Below are 21018 nucleotides of genomic sequence, written 5' to 3'. Positions count from 1 at the left end.
TTCCTGAGGCCATGAGGAGGACTCACTGGCCAGCAAAAACTGGCTGTCATCACTGGTGCTATTACTTACTAAGAGGAATGGGAATCAACTACAGCAGCAGAAAAGGACCTGGTTCTGCAAAAATAATTTGTTCTATGAGAACAGATTACCAATGGCGACTGGCTAGGAAAGAAATTAAGCCCAGCCTCCTTAGAAAATAAACATATATGTTACACGATGTCTTGGCATCTCTCCTGGGCAGCTAACCAGGGAAACCTCTCTCCATAGGCGATGGTGCAAGAGAAAGCATGAATAGCCTCAAAGCTGCCTGGCCCCACAGGACGAAGAAAGTTTGGGCACAGTTCTTCCTTCCCGCTTTGCTAGCCAGGGTGCAGGAACTTGCCCTAGGGGTACTCTCTCCTTGCACATAGCACCTGAGATATCTCTCCAAGACCAGGCAAGGAAGATGGCTGAGGGAGCCTGTCTCCTCTTGGCTGTCCCTGGGAGGGAGGGACTTGGCAAGAGTCCTCCGAGGAAATCCAAGACCTCTGTCACTCCATTCCCAGGTTTTCCAGGTGGAGTAAGAAGACATTAGAGTGTCAAGCATCATACGCCAGCTCCCATCTTATGCCTGCTGAACGAATCTGATGAAGCAGATGTTACACTTCGCTCTAAAGCTGATCATGAGCTCACCAGCTTTCTCTCAGAACACACTTAAGATGTTTTTTGCTCATCCGTTTTCTCATAAGCAATAGGTTCACCTTCCTACTTTATCCTTAAAGCCTGGAAGTAGCCAGGAAACCAGGACACTTCAGTAGTAGTCCCTGCTTCCCGGAATCTATAGACTGCACTGTATTTTTGGTTTTTTGTTTTTTTCAGAATTACAAGATACATCTTTCTCCTTCCAGAGAAGAGAGTCTCTGATAGAAATCAACCTAAAACCTGCCCCTACTAATAAAGTCCAGCTGGCATGTGGAGAAGCTTACAGGGGTCCAGGCTGACTGATCCATAAATCACTGTACTCCCTCTACCACGTGTTACTCTGAGTTCTCACACTCACAAGGCTGTAAGGTCTCTTCTTAAAAAGTAGGATTCTAAAAAATAAAATGTGTTGAAAACATGAAAATGTGTAGCCCAGCGGATTACAGCAGTCATACTGATGGGCTGAAGAGGTTTGATCCCGAACTGTAATGAGAGAATCCACAAAGTGGGGAAGCGTGAATATTAAGAACTTCCCCACACCTAAAAAATGCAAAATAGAATAGAATTGCTCAGAGGAAAAGTTCAACTCACATTTTTTTAAGGTGCACATAAGAAGGTCAAAGATTTGCCCTGAACTCCCAAATATGTCTCTCCACTGTGCTGGAAGCCCCACTGACAAAACCTGAACATGGTAAACATACCCAAAATACATTCTCCCACAATCATAACACTGAGGTCAGAGGGGGCTTGGCGGGGGTGAGTGTCAGCACCTGTGTGTCCACACTCCTGCAGCAGGGGGACCCAGCCTGGGAATGCTTTCCCTGCCTCCACCTGCCTCACACGTACTCTAGGATTGAAATGGTTAAAGCTGAAGAAGCAGGACAGCTTCTGGTACAACACTCCTTTCCTGACAATGCAAAATGCTTTCTTTTACCTGAGATGTTAATTTAAAAGTTCTTGGTTAGGGGTACCTGGGTGGCTCAGTAGTTAAACGTCTGCCTTTGGCTCAGGTAATGATCCCAGGGTCCTGGGATCAAGCCCCACATTGGGCTCCCTGCTCAGCGGGAAGCCTGCTTCTCCCTCTCCCACTTCCCCTGCTTGTGTTCCCTCTCTAGCTGTCTCTCTGTATCAATTAAATAAATAAAATATTTTAAAAAAAATAAAAGTTCTTGGTTGTACACTGAGTATGACTGATGATCTTCATTTCCAACTTAAAAAAACAAAAACAAAAACAAAAACCAACAATTTGGCCCAGAATGACAGTGATCTAATTCCTTTTCTTACCTTGCTTCCACGGAAACATACAGATGATAACCCTTCTCCCTCCCAAGGTGCTAATTCATCACTAACATTACTGCCAGCCAGAAGGCTGCACCCACCATGTTCTAAGCTGCTCAAAGAAAGTGAGGATGATGAGCCTGGAGGGGGAGAGACCTCACACAGTGAACCCCTTGTGAATCTGACTCTACCCAACGGGGTCTTTATGTAAAATGATAGTGAAAAATAAAATGAAAAAAGTAAAACTTCAAATGCAAACGAATACAAGCATACTCCCTTACAATTCCTGCAGCCAACCTCTGGGGTCACATGACATCATGGGAGCGTGAACCCCTCACAACATTGGCATAACGTGCACACACATGTGTGAGCTGGTCATGGGTACGTCTGTGTGTGCTCTCGACACATCCAGTCGCTCTGGGTAATGCCTTACCTGCCACTGGTTTCCTGTCTGCCCAGGCACATAAGGTGCTGGGAGACTCCGAAGGCTGTTCTTCACGGGGGACCCGCCAAGGGGGCTTCCCACGTCCCCAGAAGAGGAATCCGCAGCCAAGGCCATGGAGTACTGCGGGTAATTGTACAGATTGTTGTAGTAAGGGAACAGAGATGGCTGGTAGAAGCTGCTGTAGTAGGTGGAGTCAGACACCAGGTCAGGTGTGTTCTCCACGTGCCCTCTGCTGGTGACAGCAGGAATATCCTGGATGACCATGCGTCCCTCTAGAAAGAAAGACAAAAAGACCATACAATATTAAATGCAGGAGCGGGGGTGAGGGGGCGGTCCACAAAACTTTAACTCAAAACCCTGGCCACCTATGGCCTTCCTCATCTCCAAAGGGGTAGGGGAAGGGTCTGGAACACGCTGCTTCCTCCTAGGGCTGAAATACAGGATAAGTGTCTAAGGCTGGCCAAACGAGTAACACAGCTGGGCGACCCTTGCTGGTCAGTTCTTTTTACTGAGAATACCAAAAACATTTTACTAACATAAAGCTTGACCAGATTTAACTTCTCCCCAGAGAACCCTATTCTAACATCAAGAAATTAGAGAGCAACTCTAGTTAACTTGGCTGTCTGTATCATTTCTACAACAAAATTAATTGCACTTCACTCTAAATAAATAGAAAAATCCCACTGCCCTAACTATAGCAGTCACACTGATATGTCAAAGAGCCAAAGTGAAAGGCTAAGAGTTGAAGCAAACATTGTTTCCTTCACTTCCTTCCACAGCGGATACTGTATCCTTCAGGAGTCTGGACAATGGTATATACTGGGGTAGACAAACTTCTTCTGTAAAAGGTCAGTTCGTAACTATTTCAGGCTTTGTGAGCCATTCAGCTGCAGAGTGGCTGTGTTGCAATAAAACTTTATTCATGAGCGCAGACATTGGGCCGAAGCAACCTAAAGGCTACAGATTCTCAACCCTGGGTCTAGATATTAAATTGTATCGATGGCAATAAACAAGCAGACTTCTAAGTCATCTCTCCAAAGCACATCCATTAAAGAATGTTCAAAGAGTGGGTCCACGTGCCTGAAATGGCCGCAAGGTGTCAGGATGCCCCTCCCCAGGGAGTCTACAGTCGAGGGTGAAACATGTGATGGGATTACAAATAACAGCAAGGATGATCACACAGGAAGACCCAGAAACTTTTATGGAAACCCAAAGACTGGAAAGATGACCTGCAGCCTAGACAGGATCACAGAGATCTTGGGGAAGAAAACTGTACACCAGCCGCCCTTTAATGGAGGAGCAGAAAGAGGCGTCAACAAGGACAAAAGACTAGGAGCAGGAAAGGGGGAGGGCTTGGGAGTGCTGGACAGGGCAGTGGGGTTGAAGAACTGGGTGCAGGGAATGGGGAAAAGTGGAGCTGGAGTGAGGGGTGGGGAAGCCTCTTCAGACCCTGCAGGGTACGGCCGGTCCTCAGATGATTTCCAAGCCAGGAGCTCATGGCCGATCTGTGTTGCAGAGTGATTTACCTGCTGGCAGTCTTAGGACAAGCAGAAAGAGAACCCTGAAGTCTGCAAACTGAAGTGAGGGACCTGTGCCATGCATGGGGAGACACCTCAGCAGACCTGGAGGGGCGGTCTGGGGAGAGGGAGAAGCCTGGTGTGGCAAGGGAGAGGGAGATGGTGGGTTCTGCTGAATAGAGGAGATGCTGGAGGCACGTGCAGGCTACTGGGGAGGGTGAGAAAGTGCACTCCTGGCAGAGAGGAGGCTGACAGCAGGGATCCAGGCACCCAGGAGGTGCCGGCTGCCTCTGGGGAGAGGAGGAGGGAGTTGTTAAAAAACAGTGTGTTCTAGGAGAAGAGAAAGGATCTGGGGGTAGAACTGGGACAACGGAAGAAAGAACACAATGTCACACAGGCCAAAGTTGATGGGGATCCTGGAGGGGCCAGGATGCCTTGTCAACTGCAGCTAAGACATCAAGCAAATCAGTTCTGGAAAAGACCAACCGAGGACTAGGTAAGTCTTCAGGGTCTTGTGGTTTTTGCACAGTGGGAGGAGCAGGAGCTTCCAAGAGATCAAGGAGCAAGTAAACAATGAGACAGACAGACCACATGAGCACGGACAGCCTTCTCTTCACCAGAGTGCTGGTCTAGCAAGCAGGCAGCACGCCTCCGGGTTCACCTGCGCGTCCCCGTATCTAGCAGTTGCAGGTCATGCAGTGGTCAGTATTTGCAGAAGGGATCAAGGCGTAATGGTTTTCCGAGTAGCCAGGCATCAAAATAAATGTGAGGAAGACAGAGAAGCTCCTAATAAGATGTTATCTCATTTTTAAACCACAGAGAAGGGTTGAGCATAGATAAGTGGGGAGAAGCCAGCAGACAGAAATTCCCCAGAGTCAACACATGGCCCAGAGCAGATGTTCAGATGTCCACTGGCTAAATGTGGAAGGAGAAAAAGAAAATATAAAAAAGGTACAAGTTCTGTTTTACAACCTCATTTCAAAGTCAGTACTAACGTCTCTTTTCTCTCAAAGAACACCAAATCCATCCCCTTAAGCTCCTGCCAATGTTCTGTCAATCCAATTTTCATTATAATTCTTCCCTTTCTTCTCTCCTCTTCCCAGATGGTGAGATGAGAAATTCCAGTTTTGTTATTCTACACCGCATCGAGAGAAGACCCATGCCTGTTCTCTCCTCCTGAACTCCCCTACTTTTTATTTTAAACACCAAACTCATGCCATAACAGGTGGTTTTCAGTAGCTAATTCAAGTGTTTAATGTTGTGTCTTCATTGGTTTCCTGATTAAATTAGCAATTTAAGTTTTACAAAAATGACAAGTTGTATGGGTATTTAAATCAGAGAATGAATAACATATACTTTTTAAAATTTTTTAAATTAGATTTACTTAACATATAGCCTATCATTAGTTTCAGGGGCAGAATTTAGTGATTTATCAGTTGGGTATAACGTCCAGAGCCCATTACATCACATGCCCTCCTTAATGCCCATCACCCAGTCACCCCAGCCTCCCCACATACCTCCCCTCCAGTAATCCTCAGTTTGTTTCCTAGAGTTAAGAGTCTCATATGGTTAGTCTCCCTCTCTATTTTTATCTTATTTTTCCTTCCTTTCCCCCATGTTCATCTGTTTCGTTTCTTAAATTCCACATGAGTGAAATCATATGGTATTTGTCTTTCTCTGACTTATTTTGCTTAGCATAACACCCTCTAGTTCCATCTATGTCATTGCAAATGGCAAGATTTCATTCTTTCTGATGGCTGCATACTAGTCCATTGTACATAAGTATGTACGTACATGCGTACGTACATATTTGTGTGTGTATATGTGTATATATACCACATTTTCTTTATCTGTTAATGGGACATCTGGGCTCTTTCCACAATTTGGTTATTATGGACATTGCTCTATAAACATTGGGGTGCACATGACCCTTTGAGTCACTATGTTTGTATCCTCTGCGATACAAGAATAAATACCTAGTAGTGCAGTGACTGGGACAGAGGAAAGTTTTATTTTTAATTTTCTGAGGAACTTCCATACTCTTTTCCAAAATGGCTGCCTCCGTTTGCATTCCCACCAACAGTGGAGGAGAGTCCCCTTTCTCTGCATCTGTTAGTTTCTGAGTTGTTCATTTTAGCCATTCTGACTGGTGGGAGGTATTATCTTGTTGCAGTTTTGATTTGTATTTCCCCAATGCCAAGCGATGCTGAGCGTTTTTCCATATGTCTGTTGGCCATTTGTATGTCTTCTTTGGAGAAATGTCTGTTCATGTCTTCTGCCCATTTCCTGACAAGATTTTTTGTTTTTTTGGGTGTTGAGTTTGATAAGTTCTTTATAGGTTTTGGATTCTAAGCCCTTTATCCGATATATCACGAATGACATTGTCTTAACCACTGTCACAAGCAGTGATGGGACATCCATACACAGTCTCAGACATTTAGGAAGGCATTTTAGATGTTCATCTGTGTCCCCGCAGTGAGAAACCTGGATACCCCTTACGACCTGCCCTTCAAAAGCAAGGGTTCTCAATACAGAAAACAAAGTACTTTAGTGGATAAAGAGTTCAATAGAACCCCAAGAACACTAGCATTCTACGGACACGGGTTCATGAATTTCTGCATCACAACTCAGTCAGGATCTTTCAGCAGGTCTCAGCTCTAACCAGCAACAAAATGATGCTGGTAATAATTCTCAAGGCAACAAGAGGATGGCCTGAACAAACTGCACAGGGAACCTCAAATGACATGCTATGTCAGGTCAGAGCAAGGATTTGCTTTGCTATAGCAGACTGTCATTAGCTACTGATGCCATCACTTCCCACCCACCCATATTTTATTTCTTCTTTCAGATATAGAATAAATTAAGATACATGTTGGAAAAGCTTCATTTCATACCAGTATTCAAATAATAAAAATCATTTGAGCTCTTTAAGAAGAGATGCCTTAATATTTTCCAATCCTAAAATGTTTAATTACTCTTAAGTGACATTTCAGGGATGCCTCGTGGCTCAGTTTGTTAAGCATCCAATTCTTGATGTGGCTCTGGTCATGATCTCAGAGTTGTGAGTATGGGCATGGAGCCTGCTTAGGTTTCTCTCTTTCCCTCTCCCTCTGCCCCTCACCCCCCACTCTCTCTCCCCCTCTCTTAAAGAAAAAAACAAAAAAAAAAGTGACACTTTAAAAAGCTCTAGGGACACATGGAATTACCAAACGCTATATCTTATAAATCACACATTTCATTTTCAAGTTCACATCAAAATTCTCGGTCAATGTTAAAAACAGCTTTATGACTCCCAGCCTTTATGCGCATGCTACTAGTACATGGAAATTTCCCAAGGTTGAAATAAACATCCATCATACAGCAGGTGTCTAATCCAGCAGCGCTCAGAGTGTGTTCCTTGCACTGGCAGCATGCATACCACCTGGGCACTTGCAGAAATGCACACTCTCGGACCCCACTAGAGACCCACTGAATCGGAAACTCTGAAGGTTGGGCCCAGCCATCTTGAGCTTTAACAAAGCCCTCAGGAGGCTTCAATGCACTCAAAGATCGAGAATCACTGGTCTATTTTAAAGATTCAAAGCAACTGCTCCATAAGTTATTCCTAAAGACGTGACCCCTGACTGCATTATTGTGACACTCCTTACTGGCTACCAAATAAGAGCAAGCAAATCAATACGACTCCCACCAAATCTCTGCAGAGCTCCAATCACAGGTGGTGTGTGTGCTGCGGCCAAATGGTTCCGATCCTCTTGGCCTACACCCAGCCTTTCTTCGTGTATTCTAACCACAAAAGCTTAACTCGATCTGAGCATCTATCCCCTTTGGAAAACTTTAATATTCTACATAGGGCTTCTGGAAAAATCAAGAGGAACAGTTAATATAGAAATCATTTATTCTTTCTTTTTTTTTTTTTTAGAAATCATTTATTCTTGACCTTAAATTATGTTTCTGTATTTATATTTGACTCATTCATTTGTTATCCTAGAACTATGTTCAAAGATTTGCTTTAGTCGTAAAAGGCAAAAAGAAATATTCAAAATGTTACACTTCTTCTTAAGAATGTGCCATCTAGGGATGCTTGGGTGGTTCAGTCAGTTAAGCATCTGCCTTCGGCTCAGGTCATGATCTCAGGGTCCTGGGATGGAGCCCCATGTTGGACTCCCTGCTGAGCCGGGAGTCTCCCACTCCCTCCGCCCTTCCCATCCCCCACTCGTGCTCTCTTTCACCTTCTCTCTCTCTCAAATAAATAAAATCTTAAAAAAAAAAAAAAAGAATGCGCCATCTACTTGGGAAAATAAGCAAAGATTGAGAAATCTACAAAGCATTCAACTCATTGCCACAATAACAGTATAGACAGATGTCACCATCAGCAAAAGTAGTGGAGATGGGAGCCAGGATGGGGATTTAGACAAGATGGCATGCGGACACACTCGAAGGAGTATGACAGCAACAGGATCATGAAGCAGGAGAAGCACAGGAATGTTGCAGAGACAGTGCTCAGATGAGCCTGGCAGGAGTCCAGAGTTGATGTCAAAGGCCCACAGGTGATGAGAATGCGAAGTTGCGTTGGCTCAAAACCATGGAAAGCCTTGGATGTGGAGGCCAGCCAAGGACTTCTGGTTTCTTCTCAAGCTATAGCGAGTCAATGAAGGTTCTCAGAGTGAGGGAGCAACATAAAAACATTTTAGGGGGGCACCTGGGTGGCTCAGTTGTTAAGCCTCTGCCTTCAGCTCAGGTCACGATCCCAGGGTCCTGGGATGAAGCCCCACATCAGGCTCCCTGCTCAGCGGGAGGCCTGCTTCTCCCTCTCCCACTCCCCTTGCTTGTGTTCCCTCTCAGACCTCTGCGTTTCTATCAAATAAATAAAAGCTTTAAAAAAAAAGGTTTTAGGAAAGGTGATCCAAGCACAAACAACAGATCTATGAGAATAAGGAGGCAGGAGAATGGACTACACTAGAATCGTTTCTTCTGAATAGATGGCCTAGAAGTTAGGCTATGCTACACTTTTTAAATAGTCAGGGCCTGGAGAGGTAATGATGAGCTTGTACAGGGAGGCTGCAGTAATGCCCAGAATCCCCGCTCGTCTGTGCTGCGGGCACTCCCGTCAAACAACCAAGTCCCACCCTGGCACCCAGGGAAGCCACCCAGCTCTGCAGTCAGACCCCTGTTCTGCTGCCGGGTGATCATGTGACACTCCAGCCTGTGAAGAGCAGAGCTCTCACCCGGACTGGGGAAGAGTAAGAACAGAAGCAGAACATGCCACCTCTCCTACCTCCGCTCCAGCCTACTTCCTAAAAGAGTAACTAGAGACCTTGTCTGGAACGCTGGGACGTCATCGTCAAAGCTGGTCGGTTGAGCCAATTGTCAGTACTGACTGGCAATAAACCCAGAGGCAGAAATTTAACTCCTAAATCACAAAACTCATATAAACTAACCATGCACAATTTGAAATGTATATGTATGTATATACTCAGAAAAGTGGTTCCCCACGTACGAACTCTTAATAGGCTATTCCCAACACTTTTCTGAGCCATAGAGGGAAAAAAGGGAAACATTGGCAGCTGGCTCCAAAGACTTGATCTAAACACTGTGAATTCCTCCTGCCCAGCCCCATACCTGACACACACTGTGATAGGGGCATTTTAACTGCATGGACAAGATGACGAAGCACAAAGACAGGGGAAACATCTTACTGAGTTTGCTGAAAATTCTTAAGCTGGATCTCACTTTATTTTTCGAGGGTAAACACGGCCAAGATGATTTAAAATGGGATTAGTAATAAGAGAAAACACAGTAGCTTGTGCTTTCCCAAGACAATGTGGTAGCTTTCTTAACCAGCAGTCTCTTCTAAAAATTATCAACCCCTAGGTCCTCTGCCAAGATGTCAACGGAAGAATGAAGTCAGACCTTTTCAGTGCTGGTATTTATTACTGGTACAGTACTAATTTGTGCTAGAAGGAAAACAGGTCAGCAGGACTGGATTCAACAACTCAGAAAGCAAGAAGGAGCTAGAGGAGCATGTATCTGGAAAAATGACCAATGGCATCCGTCTAACAGAGACGTGTGCGGAAATATTGCCTGCAGACTGGATCCCTTTTTATTGCCATGCTCGTGTTCGTAACTCAGTACATTTACCTTCCACCCAGCCAGTCCTTTGATAAGGCTTCCCAATGCCTCTGCTACTTTTTTTTTTTTGCACTAACATATGCAGCGTGAAATATGATTCACTCCTTCATGAAAGATCGATACCCACACTTGATAAATACCCGTATTGATCTTGCAGTGTTATATGCTGGTCTCCGGGCCCATGGCATATTAATAGTAGTTAACCAGTAATTCATTTTAAGGTATGTGAAGGCTTTTTTCCCTACTCTTCTCTAGTGTCAAGATTCTCAGAGTTGTTGCACTTTGAGTCCTTTACATTCAAACCAAGAGTCAGACTCCCTTTTCAATGACAAAACCAAACCCCAGTTTCCAATATGAAAGATCACACAGAAAACCAGAATTAACAGTTTACAAATAATAAGACTATTTATGATTCAGTCATCTCAGTTAATTTACTGAGAATTGTTCATTTACATATAGCAGGTTTTATTTTTCTTTGTGATCCCATGCCTTGCATGGTCCCTGTCTTACTTAATTAGCTTCTGGTTCTAAGTTACCCACCAGGCAAAATCGTTCACTGCTAAGTCTGAGATCTCAAGATTACCCATCTAACGTGTTGTGCTGAATATTAGGAGGATACAGAAAAAGTGTCAGTCATTTTCTCTATTTCCTTGGGTTTTGTTTTTGTTTTTGTTTTTTTTTTAAAGGAAAATTAAGGTCTTAAGACTGTGTTCAATGATGACCTGTCAGGGAACTGGGAAGACAACGGGGCTACCTCCCTGGGATAAGAAGACTTGCTCAGCAACTGGCTTTTTTTTTTTTTTTTTTTTAACACCTTTCTTGTCGGCAGGGCTACCCCTATGTCGATTATCAGCTCCTGGCATTTCCTAGACCTAGGAATAATGGACAGACCCTGAGAGATGTTTCCAGTCTCTCCCCATCAAGGGGAGAACCTGGAGAAAGACACAGGATGTCACAGACATCCTGTGAGCTGATCGCTGGAACCTCTAAGCACACACACAATTCCAACACAAGCCTGCCATCCTGACAAGGGAATGGGTGGGTTTGCAGAGGGAGAGCAGAGCTGGCACAGCGGGAGACCTAACCATGTAGGGGGGCCGTGTACCTACTAGGTGTCTGTGACGATGAACAAGGGACCATCACCTCTGCTGGCACCTTCCCCAGATGGAGACACAATTCATGTTCAACATAAGAAACTTACTGTGCACAAGGCAACCTATGTGGGACCTCGGGGCACAAAGGCTGCAGTCCCTGGCGCTGCGGGACTCACAGGGACAGTGTGAGACAAACACACAGAAGGACAGACTGGCCAAGGCTGTGGGAAAACACAAAGCGTGCGAAGGGAGGGAGAGATGAAGTCCAGCCTTCCAAGTACGTGTTCTGCTGCTGCTGGCTCACTCACGTCACTCTTGTGCACAAAGCAGGGAATGTGCTTGAGCCAATTTCTCTTTTTTCCCAAGGGGTTTTTAAAAAAATGTAATCTGGTCCTGGAGGAACTGCCAAGTTCAGTGTTCTTAGGGTGAAGGCTTTTCAAAACAAAACGAATCTGAGGTTGGTCTTTCAAGCCAGGAGCAGGTCTGGTTCAAAGGTGTGTAGAGTATCAGTGTGGGATACAAATGGATCTGAAGAGACATAGAGAGGGAGAGACAGAGGGAGGGAGAGACAGAGAAAAGGAGGAAGACACTGACTGATGAACATGACCACATCAGAGAAACCAAGCAGCAGCTACAAGAAAAATGGAGAAAATATAAAGAGAGAAAGGCCTTCCAAGGGAGCTAGTCACAATTTGCAACAGGCTGCATTGGGGCCATTGAAAAGCCCCGGGAGTAACACATCCATTGTGTGGGGAATCCCTGAACTTGGGCTTCAAGGACCTCCTGACCTCAAATTTTCTCTTGAGTATGTTCTTCTTCCTAGCTGACCTCTTAACTCAGGGCAAAGACCCTGTGGGCGAAGCTTCCCCAGAATAGGATCTGACACTCAACCCCTCAAGCAACCAGGCTGCCCTGAGCGAGCAAGACCCCCAAGAGACTGACCACAAGACAATGCTTGACTTGACCTTCGCTGCTCACCTGTGGGGACCCATCTACTATTGCCCCGCATTTTCCTTTGGTAACCCTGGAAGTATTTTGGCACTTCAGAGAGTCTATGAGGCATTCATCTGCTGTCTTCCAGGTGCTGGCCTCACTAAAAGAAATGCCCTTCTTGCTTCTCTTCCACTTGGCTCTCTGAGTGAGGATTTTTGACAGCACCAAGTGGTCGATCCTGGTCTGTGTGGGACCCCCAGAGCTGGCTGCTTCTGCATCTCCACACCCCAGCTACAAGCTCAAGTGCTGGTCAGTCCATCCCTGCCTTCAAGCTGCTTCTCTCTATGGTGAGAAAGAGCACCAAGGAGAAATTAAAGGATCACAAACAGTTTTCATAAGAGTCTTTAAAAAATACATATCTATACAAACACACATATATGTACACACACACACACATATACATATATATAAATACACTCTCATACACACATATCCCTCCAGCAGGAGGAGAATGAGGGTGCTGCCGGCATAGGATGGAGTTCAGGCTCTCCTCCAAGAAGAAAATCCTAAGTGGATCTGAAGAAGACTGGCATCCCACAGCGCAGGCTTCCCCATGTGGTCCCAGAGAGCAGCTGATGGCATCGCACAATGTTCCCTCCCACACATGCACATCTACCTGTGTTCCCATTCCTGGGTTTCCGCTCTCCCTTCCCTCCTCCCCCTGCATGTTCCCCCTTCTACATCCCCTCCCTGTGTCCCTCAGAACTTCAGGGGGCCACCCAGGAAAACTGCTGGCTGGCAGAGAGAACGAGATATGGAGAAAATACCATTTCTCTGACTTCGCTAGAAAATGTCCCATGCCATGAAAGTTTTCTCCCTTTTCGGCTAGCACAGAATTCCGGATCACTGGCAAGAGGCCAGGGACAGCACGTGTCTCTGTTGATATCGCCAGTGGGCCTGACAAGTAGCAGGGCCACCAAGAGTCTCCCAGCCAGCCCGGGTTTGGGAGGGGATGGAGAAGAGAGGAGGGATGCCCCCTGCTCTTCTGAAAGAGACCTTACAGGGCATCCCTTCCTCCCTCTTTTTTGTATCCCTTGCTCTTGGAAAACTTGAAGTTAGGAGCATTTGTGACAGACTGTGAATACAGATCTGTGTCTGCTCTGGACTGTGTTCAGACAACTTCAAATGCAGAGGCTTTGTCAGGCTCTCCCGCTTGGCCAACAAGGATGCCGGGCACTGGGGTGTGTCTGCAAGTTTGCTCCCGGCCAGCATCCTTTGGTTTGGGATCTAGATCCCTTCATAACTTTCTCTTTAAAAATAAGATCACAGGGGCGCCTGGGTGGCTCAGTGGATTAAGCCGCTGCCTTCGGCTCAGGTCATGATCTCAGGGTCCTGGGATCGAGCCCCACATGGGGCTCTCTGCTCAGCAGGGAGCCTGCTTCCCCCTCTGTCTCTGCCTGCCTCTCTGCCTACTTGTGATCTCGCTCTCTGTCGAATAAAATAAATAAAATCTTAAAATCACAAATACTTCCCCCAGTATTCCTGAGCCTGAGCTGCTCTGTTTAAAAAAAAAAAAAAAAAGATCACAGAGGGTGGTAGGTGAGGGATGGGCAGGATGGATGGTGGGTCCCAAAGAGGGCACTTGCAATGAGCACTGGGTGTTGTCTGGAAGTGATGAATCGCTGAAATCTACTCTAGAAACCCATACGGTGCTGTTAACTCACCAGAATTCAAACTTGAAAAAATTACTGAAGAATAAACACAAGGAGATCACAGGTGTTTTTGTCTTTGCTCCTTCAGGTCTCAGATGGTGATGGGGAGTTTGGACGTGGACACTCAGTAAATGTGAAGAAATAAAACACCAGTTTCCTCTCATCACATTGTTTCACATGGCTTTTGCTCAGCTTGAGGTTCTGCCTGGTGCCCGTGTCGCTTCAATGAGGAATCTGTCATGCACTGTGCTTCTGGTCTTCAGGACCGATCCCTGAGAAGGCCTGCCTCCAACCCCCACAGCCTGCCTCTCAGCCAGCTGTCACCCTTGGTGGCAAGGGTGGTCTAGGGGAGAATGCCTTAGGGCCAGGCCACACCACAGCCCCTGTACACAGCAGCCTCCTGCGAAGACCGACCGTGGGTACCCACGGTGACGCCAGGACCAGCAGTCGGAGCCCGGCTCTAAACCCAGCACAGGCTGGTGTGTTTGTGTCAAGAAGTCACACCTCATGTCTGACCGCAGCAGTTCTACCAATGCAGAGGCTCCCAGCCACAGCTCCCTGTCAGGGGTCCACGAGGTCAAACCAATTTCCACAGTAATATACAGATGTTATCTGCCTTCTCCACTGTGTTGACCGTTGTGCTGGTGATGTGGAAGCAGTGGTGGGGACATCAAGGCAGTCCTACCAAACTGCTCCAGTGGTCACTGGGTCCCTCACAGCCGTCCTCATTTGTAATTTTGTAAAATACTAAAGAATTTAAAAATTTTATGTCATCTTGCTTAAGATGCCCTTGATGAAGCAGGAAAAAAAAACAAACAAACCTCGATGAAATCTCTACCTTTGCCCGTCCCTTTTTAATATCCCGTGACAAGGTGGGAGGGATGCATAAAGCACTTCTCTGCGGCAACCTGAGGGCGATGGTTTCCTTGAACGAGGTACTTTGTCCAAACGTCCGAATGAAGAGCTAGACGCTCGGCTTTTTTTATGGAACACATATATACTTGAAAGAATGATGACAAACTGGCTACTGGGGCTTGGGTGCTTGGCACGGTCTTCAAAAGGAACAAAGCGAGCCTGTCACTTCAAGGAAAACAACTGACAGTATTTACTGCCCAAAAATCGAGCTTTCAAGTAAAAATAAGAATTTTTGGAAACTTAGGTCTGCCACCATGCACTTGACAGCTTCCCAAATTTGAAGACTGTTTTGACAAGCTCAGTAGTGATATTAACAAATAGGATTTTTCTGATATTTTGCAATGAAATAAGGCCTCTGGAAGATCTGAACTCGTATTTTTCCAAATGACCAATGAATGATGTTATAAAATAATGCATGGGTGAAAGGTCCATCTAAAGTGCAGGATGGCAGGTGCCTGGGTGGCTCAGTCCGTTCAGCATCAGAAACTTAATTTCGGCTCAGGTCATGATCTCAGGGTCATGACAAGGAGTCCTATGTTGGGCTCTGCACTCAGTGGGGAGTCTGCTTGGGGTTTTGTCTCTCTCCTGTCCCTCTACCTCTACCTTCACCTACACACGTGCACAACCACTCTCAAAATGAGTAAATCTTGAAGTAAGTAAATAACTAAAGTGCAAGATGGACCGATGGGTTTTAATTTGGAAAGAACAAGAGGCTCGTTAGCATGGTTTCAGACTTTACCCTGCAACTAATCTTTAAGAAATCATCACCAGGACACCTGGCTGGCTCAGCTGGCTCAGACTCTTGGTTTCCGCTCCGGTCATGATCTTGCCGCTGTGAGATCCAGCCCGGCCTCAGGCTCTGAGCTCAGTGCAGAGTCCGCTTCAGGTTCTCGCTCTCCTCTCGCTATGCCATCTTCACCCTCTCTCCCTCTTTCTCTCTCAAATAAATAAGATATTTAAAAATAAACAAATAAATCATGTTTCAAGTTTTGGTCCGCTATCAGAAAACAGGCACAAGGGTCTCAAGAGGCTATTCAAACACTACTCTCCGTTCTCCAAATATTTATCTATGTAAAACCGAATTTTCATGTATCTCAATCCAAACAACAAGCTGAAGAAGCAGATGATGGGAACTCAGCCACGTCTCACTAAGGCAGACTTAAAACAGTTTGCAAAAACGTCAAAACAATGGCAATCTCCTTACTAAGTTTTAATTTGGAAAAATATACTTGTTTTTTTCATTAAAATATGTTGCTTCTGCTAACAAGTGACAGATTTATTAAAAGAATTAACAAATATGTTTTTAATTTCTCGGTTTTGGGCTTTAATTCCATAAATGTTGATAGATAAAATCCACATCTTTACGAGCTCCTTGAGGTCCTTGATGATTTTTAAGAGCGGGAAGGGATCCTTGCCCCTGAAGTGTTTGCAGGCCTGGGTCTTGTGAGTCTTCTCCTTCCAGAAGGACTGACTTCAGAGCGAATGGAGTCCGGGGTCCCATCCTAAGCTAACTGCTGCCAGAGTTAGCAGTTAGCAACGAGTCCCAGGGGGCACCACTGGCTCTGACCTTAAGCCAGAAACTCTCTTTTCAGTGGAGCGGACACTAAGCACTGCCCCGTATGGCCAGGCAGCAGCACTTCTGGGTGAGAGCACTGGCTCCCACGTCCAACTGCTCCATCAGATCTACGCTCTACTGCCCCAGGACCCGGGATCCAGGCACTTTGTGCTCTGCGCCCCATGTCTCCGGGTACCGTGGGGATAAGGCTGCCACTGACACCAAAGAGGGCCCAGAAGGCTCTGACGCACGGTAAGTGCTCCAGAGATGTTAGCTATTATTCTCATCGCTGTTACAACATAGTGGTGGCCTTCTCTGCCATCAAGCAAGAGAGCCGCCAAATAATTCTGGGTAAAAAAAAAAAATCCCTGCCACACATGCTCATCTTTGGGGTACCACAGAAGGGCTGCGCTGCACCTGGCAGAGGCTTCCTGAACGCAAATGAACTTGGAAAGGAACAGAATCCTCTGCGCCTGGCCTTCTCTGAGGTCAGACGGTAGCCTTGAGTACAGGCAGTGTGGTATCACTCCCTAAAGTCATAATCAGGAAATGCGGGAACAATCTGTTTCTCCCACAAGGCAATCATGACAGGGCTATTTTAAACGTCAAACACGAACCTAGAGCCAGGAAAGCAAACGAACTCCTCCTGTGTACCTGCCACGGGCCTGAACCCATCTCGATCCAGTTTAGTGAATATAGCCATGGAGGGGTGGGCAGAGCTGACCCCTGCTTCCTGTCCTCAAACTCTCGTCTCCCATCCACGCCGCCTGGAGTACTCAGTTCTGCTTCTGAGAAGCACAGCGATGATGGTGCCGCTTCCCTTAAGTCAGTCATGGATTTTATTTATTTGGGGGTCCGCTGCTGTTCCAAGGCTGAACTTTTAGCTTGCTATAAAGTTAATGTGCTATTCAATGTTCATTCCAGGCAAGACTGTGGGGCTGTGTATTTTCTGCCACCCCCAGAAGCCCATTATCTGTAATTGCCCATTACCATGCATAATTATTTCTCCTAGCCTGGTCCGTGACCTCCAGGGCTGCAGGCTGTTACAGCTCATGCTCCATCTCACCAAATTTGTGAAGGCAGCTCTCCTGACCCGTAGTACCTGCAAGGGGCTGTTCCAAGTCAACACCAGAAGCGTCCGCAGGCGCGCTTACCTCGAATCAGCGATGTTTCAGATTTCTTCCCGATGCACCTTTCCCACCTCCATGGAATCTTACCTCCCCACGAACAACAGGAAAACGAAGCATAACCCACTCTCCACTGTGTGGGAGCTGGTAACCCAAACCGGGACTCATCTGCAGCCCTTTGTACTCCCTTTTCTTTGAAGTTGGCTATTTAGTTGTATCACACTTTTTAAAGACTGCTAGTGGGAGAAGGTGGAGGTGAGGTTGGGCGAAACTTTAAATCTTAAATTCAATATATATGCTACCACAATTAGTGGGGGCTTTTGTTTGTTTGGTTTTTGAGTAGGAAGAGGTGCTGTGCTCTAATCAGTGATGACAACGGACCTCGGGGATTCCATGTGCACTTAAGACATTACTTCTAGAATGGACATTTGGTCCCCCCACAGCGAGTCACTCTACAGCCATCCCACTTTCCAGCGTTAGCAGGGAATGGGCGGAAGGGACAGGACGCTGGCTGCATGTGGCGCGGGGCCTGGGGGTGCGGCCATCCCTGGGCACTTCCTTGGCTTCCCCACAACGGCCTCCTTCCGGAGCCCTGCTGCACAGTGCCAGCCTGACAGTAGGATGCACAGTGCCAGCCTGACAGTGGGAGACGCGCCTCTAAGCACGGATCCAGTTCACACCAAGACCCGAAAGAGCAACGCTGTTAGAAATGAGACCACTCAACGGCTGCATGGCCACTCGCGGCTGCTGCCCCCATGCTGTCCACCAGCACCTCCTGGATGTGTGGCCTTTCAGCGTTTGCCATCTTTATCCTCCCTCGGTCTTTCCTTCCTTTTCAATGAAGCGCCTCTAAAATTAACAGAAGTCAGTTCTAAGTATAAACCCCTCCATCTGCTCAACATTCTTCGTTACCAAAGCCAGGTCGGATGAACTGAGAAAAGGAAGCCGAACAAGTTTTCACGGAGTTGGGCACCAGGGAAGCCTATGACGTAATTCTGCCCCTTGTTCTGATGTCTGTAATTCTGCCCCTTGTTCTGATGTCTGGAGAAGTAAGAGGGGTAAGTCTGAGCATGTGTGCACAAGAGCGGTGGATAAGGCAGAGGCTCCCGCACTTGGCCACAGGCCTCAGCGTTAGGGGAAAAGGAGGCTATGCAGACACCACCAGTGATGTGGCAGGTTTAAAAATCATCTGTTGCTGCTGAAAAAGAGTCAAGCCTGACAATTTCCTGGGGGAGCACGTAAGTGACTGCTCATGGTTTAAGTGATGACACGGCGATGCACCAAACACAGAGTCTAGAGTTCTCAGATTCCAAAGACAGAGACCTGGTCAGAACCTCATCTCACCCCACTTGGGAAGGTCGGGCAGGACAGCGACTGAGAGCTGGGATCTGGTCTGAGGGCACCACCCCGGTCTGAAGCCCCTAGCTTGTGGCTCTTCCGACTCCTCCCTGAGACAGCTCACCAGCCTCACTTCCCAGCTGCTGCCAACCCAGCAGCCATGCTGTTCTCCAAGTGTGCACGCAAGTCACCCAGACTGGCAGTGACCTCCTCGCAGCTAGGCACGCCACCAAACGTGTCCCTAACCATAGGGACAGAAGGTCATGGCAAAGCACAGTGTACTTGGGCCAACACCTGCCTCCCCGATATGGGGGCCAGGACCCCACCCCCCAGCCTCGGTGCAGTGAGGCCTCATTATTCACAGAAAGCAAGCTCTGCCAGTCCTCTTGCCCAAATGAGACTTCCACTGTGACAGTGCCCTTTCCTTCCTTCCTTCTCTCTGGCTGGAGCGAGAGGCTTCTGGCTTTTAGTAATAACAGCAGAGACAGCAAGTGCAAAGCCCTGAAGACTCAGACCATGTGGGATATGGACTTGTGTATTCAGACACACAGGCACACACATATAAACACACATGCGTACACACACACAGATCCATATGCACACCTGTATCTGTACCTATGTATCAATCAACATCCTAACAGCAAAGAAAGGCAAATTTTAACTCTAGGAAACCCTTCCGCAGAGTTAGCCAGAATGCCATCCGGCAGCTAAGACACGGCAGGACAGGAGCTACAGAACTGGCCAGCTCGGCGCACCTACAGGCACATCTGCCCCCATCCATCTTTACCGTCCTGGCCGAGTTGTAGGACTCCTTCATGTCTGGAGGACTGGAGATCTAACTTGCTTTCAGAAACTCCGCTTCGCAGAAAGGTCTCCACTATCAAGAGCTGGCTGCCGCCACAGAAAGCACACTTAGCCCCTAGGGACATGTCTGTAGTGGGGTATAGCCTGGGGTCCAGCGGAGGGGCGCACGCACTCTAACCCTGGGGGCCTGCACAGAAGGGGCTGTGAGCAGCGAAGGAGTCGGCCGACTCTATGGGCAGCCCCTGCTGTCACCTGTGGCTGCCTCACCCACCCACCTCAGCGAGGCCTCTCAAGGTTTATTCTGAGATCACTGGACTGACAAGAAAAGATGTTGTTGTTGAATTCAACAGTGAGACAAGGTTAAGTAACTGAACAGCAACAAAAACCGCACACACTCCTAGAAACACACAGGTTGTAAAAATAAGTTGTCCTCCAGCCCCAGGGGAAAAAACGACAGAACAGACAGAGCCTCGAGCCCCAAAGGGATCCTCCTTCATCCTGGACTAGACACCAACCAGAAAGGCAGCAGGAAGGCTGCTCTCCTGAGAAAAGACTGCAGCACTGGGACCAGATGCTGTCACAGGAAGGATTCGCCAAGGAGTCAGCCAGAGAGGAGGAAAGAGAGCTCTTCTTTCGTATGAGCTGAGCGCTCCCGGCCATTTGTCCCACTTAAGTGTAGTGGTAAGTCCACTTGTAAGAAAAAGCTCTCAAAACTCAGATTCATTCGGGGCGCCTGAAAGGCGGAGTTGGTTAAGTGTTCGATTCTTGATTATGGCTCAGGTCATGATCTTAGGGTCATGAGATCAAGCCCTGTGTTGGGCTCTGCCCTGGGTGTGGAGCTTGCGCAGGATTTTCTCTCTCTTTCTGCCCCTGCCCTCTGCCCACTCCTACATTCTCTCTTAAAAAGAAAAACAAAAACCCCACCCAAACTCAAATTCATTCATTCATTCATTCATTCATTCATTCATTACCAGCTGGCTGCTCACCTGCTTATCTCCAAGGTAGGAAGGGTCACTTTACCATGACATTACACGTGCACCTGCAGGTGCCTTCGGGTTCAGCCTGAAACTAGGAAGCCCACTCGCTCCTCGTTTCCTTCAATGCAGCTTGCTTTACTGCAAGTCAAAACACAGACCATGCTGACCTGCCTGTACAACTGAAACAAACACTATAGACAAGGAGAAAAGACTATTAAACAGTGCGACAGAAAATATGACACCTTAGGTAAAAGTAAAACTAAAGCAGTAATAAGCAACAGATTATTAAATTCTCAGGGACTGGAAAACCGAAAGTAGGGAGGAGAAACAAAGTCACTGTAGATTAAATATGATGAGTTTTAAGCCAATTATAAAAGATCAAAGAGAACATGAGAAGGGAGGAGTAGCCTTACAAGTAACCGAGATAGGAGACCTTGGGAGAAATATGACCAGAGTAAAATCATTACAGTTTACAGTAAAAGTAATCTAGGAATGACTTTAGAGAAAGAAATT

The 21018-nt window shown here is 46.8% G+C and overlaps 1 protein-coding gene across 1 annotated transcript in view; it reads right to left on the bottom strand.

Annotated features, from left to right (window-relative positions):
* The window catches only part of DMRT1 (doublesex and mab-3 related transcription factor 1), a 106270-nt gene that overhangs the window by 61010 nt on the left and 24242 nt on the right, over positions 1–21018 (bottom strand). Inside the window, exon 3 of the mRNA XM_059412329.1 lies at positions 2393–2676. Coding sequence (XP_059268312.1) covers positions 2393–2676 — 284 coding nt within the window. The remainder of the gene's footprint in view (positions 1–2392; positions 2677–21018) is intronic.

Source organism: Mustela nigripes, chromosome 9 (genome assembly GCF_022355385.1).
Source record: "Mustela nigripes isolate SB6536 chromosome 9, MUSNIG.SB6536, whole genome shotgun sequence".
Taxonomy (NCBI): Eukaryota; Metazoa; Chordata; class Mammalia; order Carnivora; family Mustelidae; genus Mustela; species Mustela nigripes.
The sequence above is the reverse complement of the archived record's forward strand: the minus strand, read 5'-3'. Positions and strand labels throughout refer to the sequence as shown.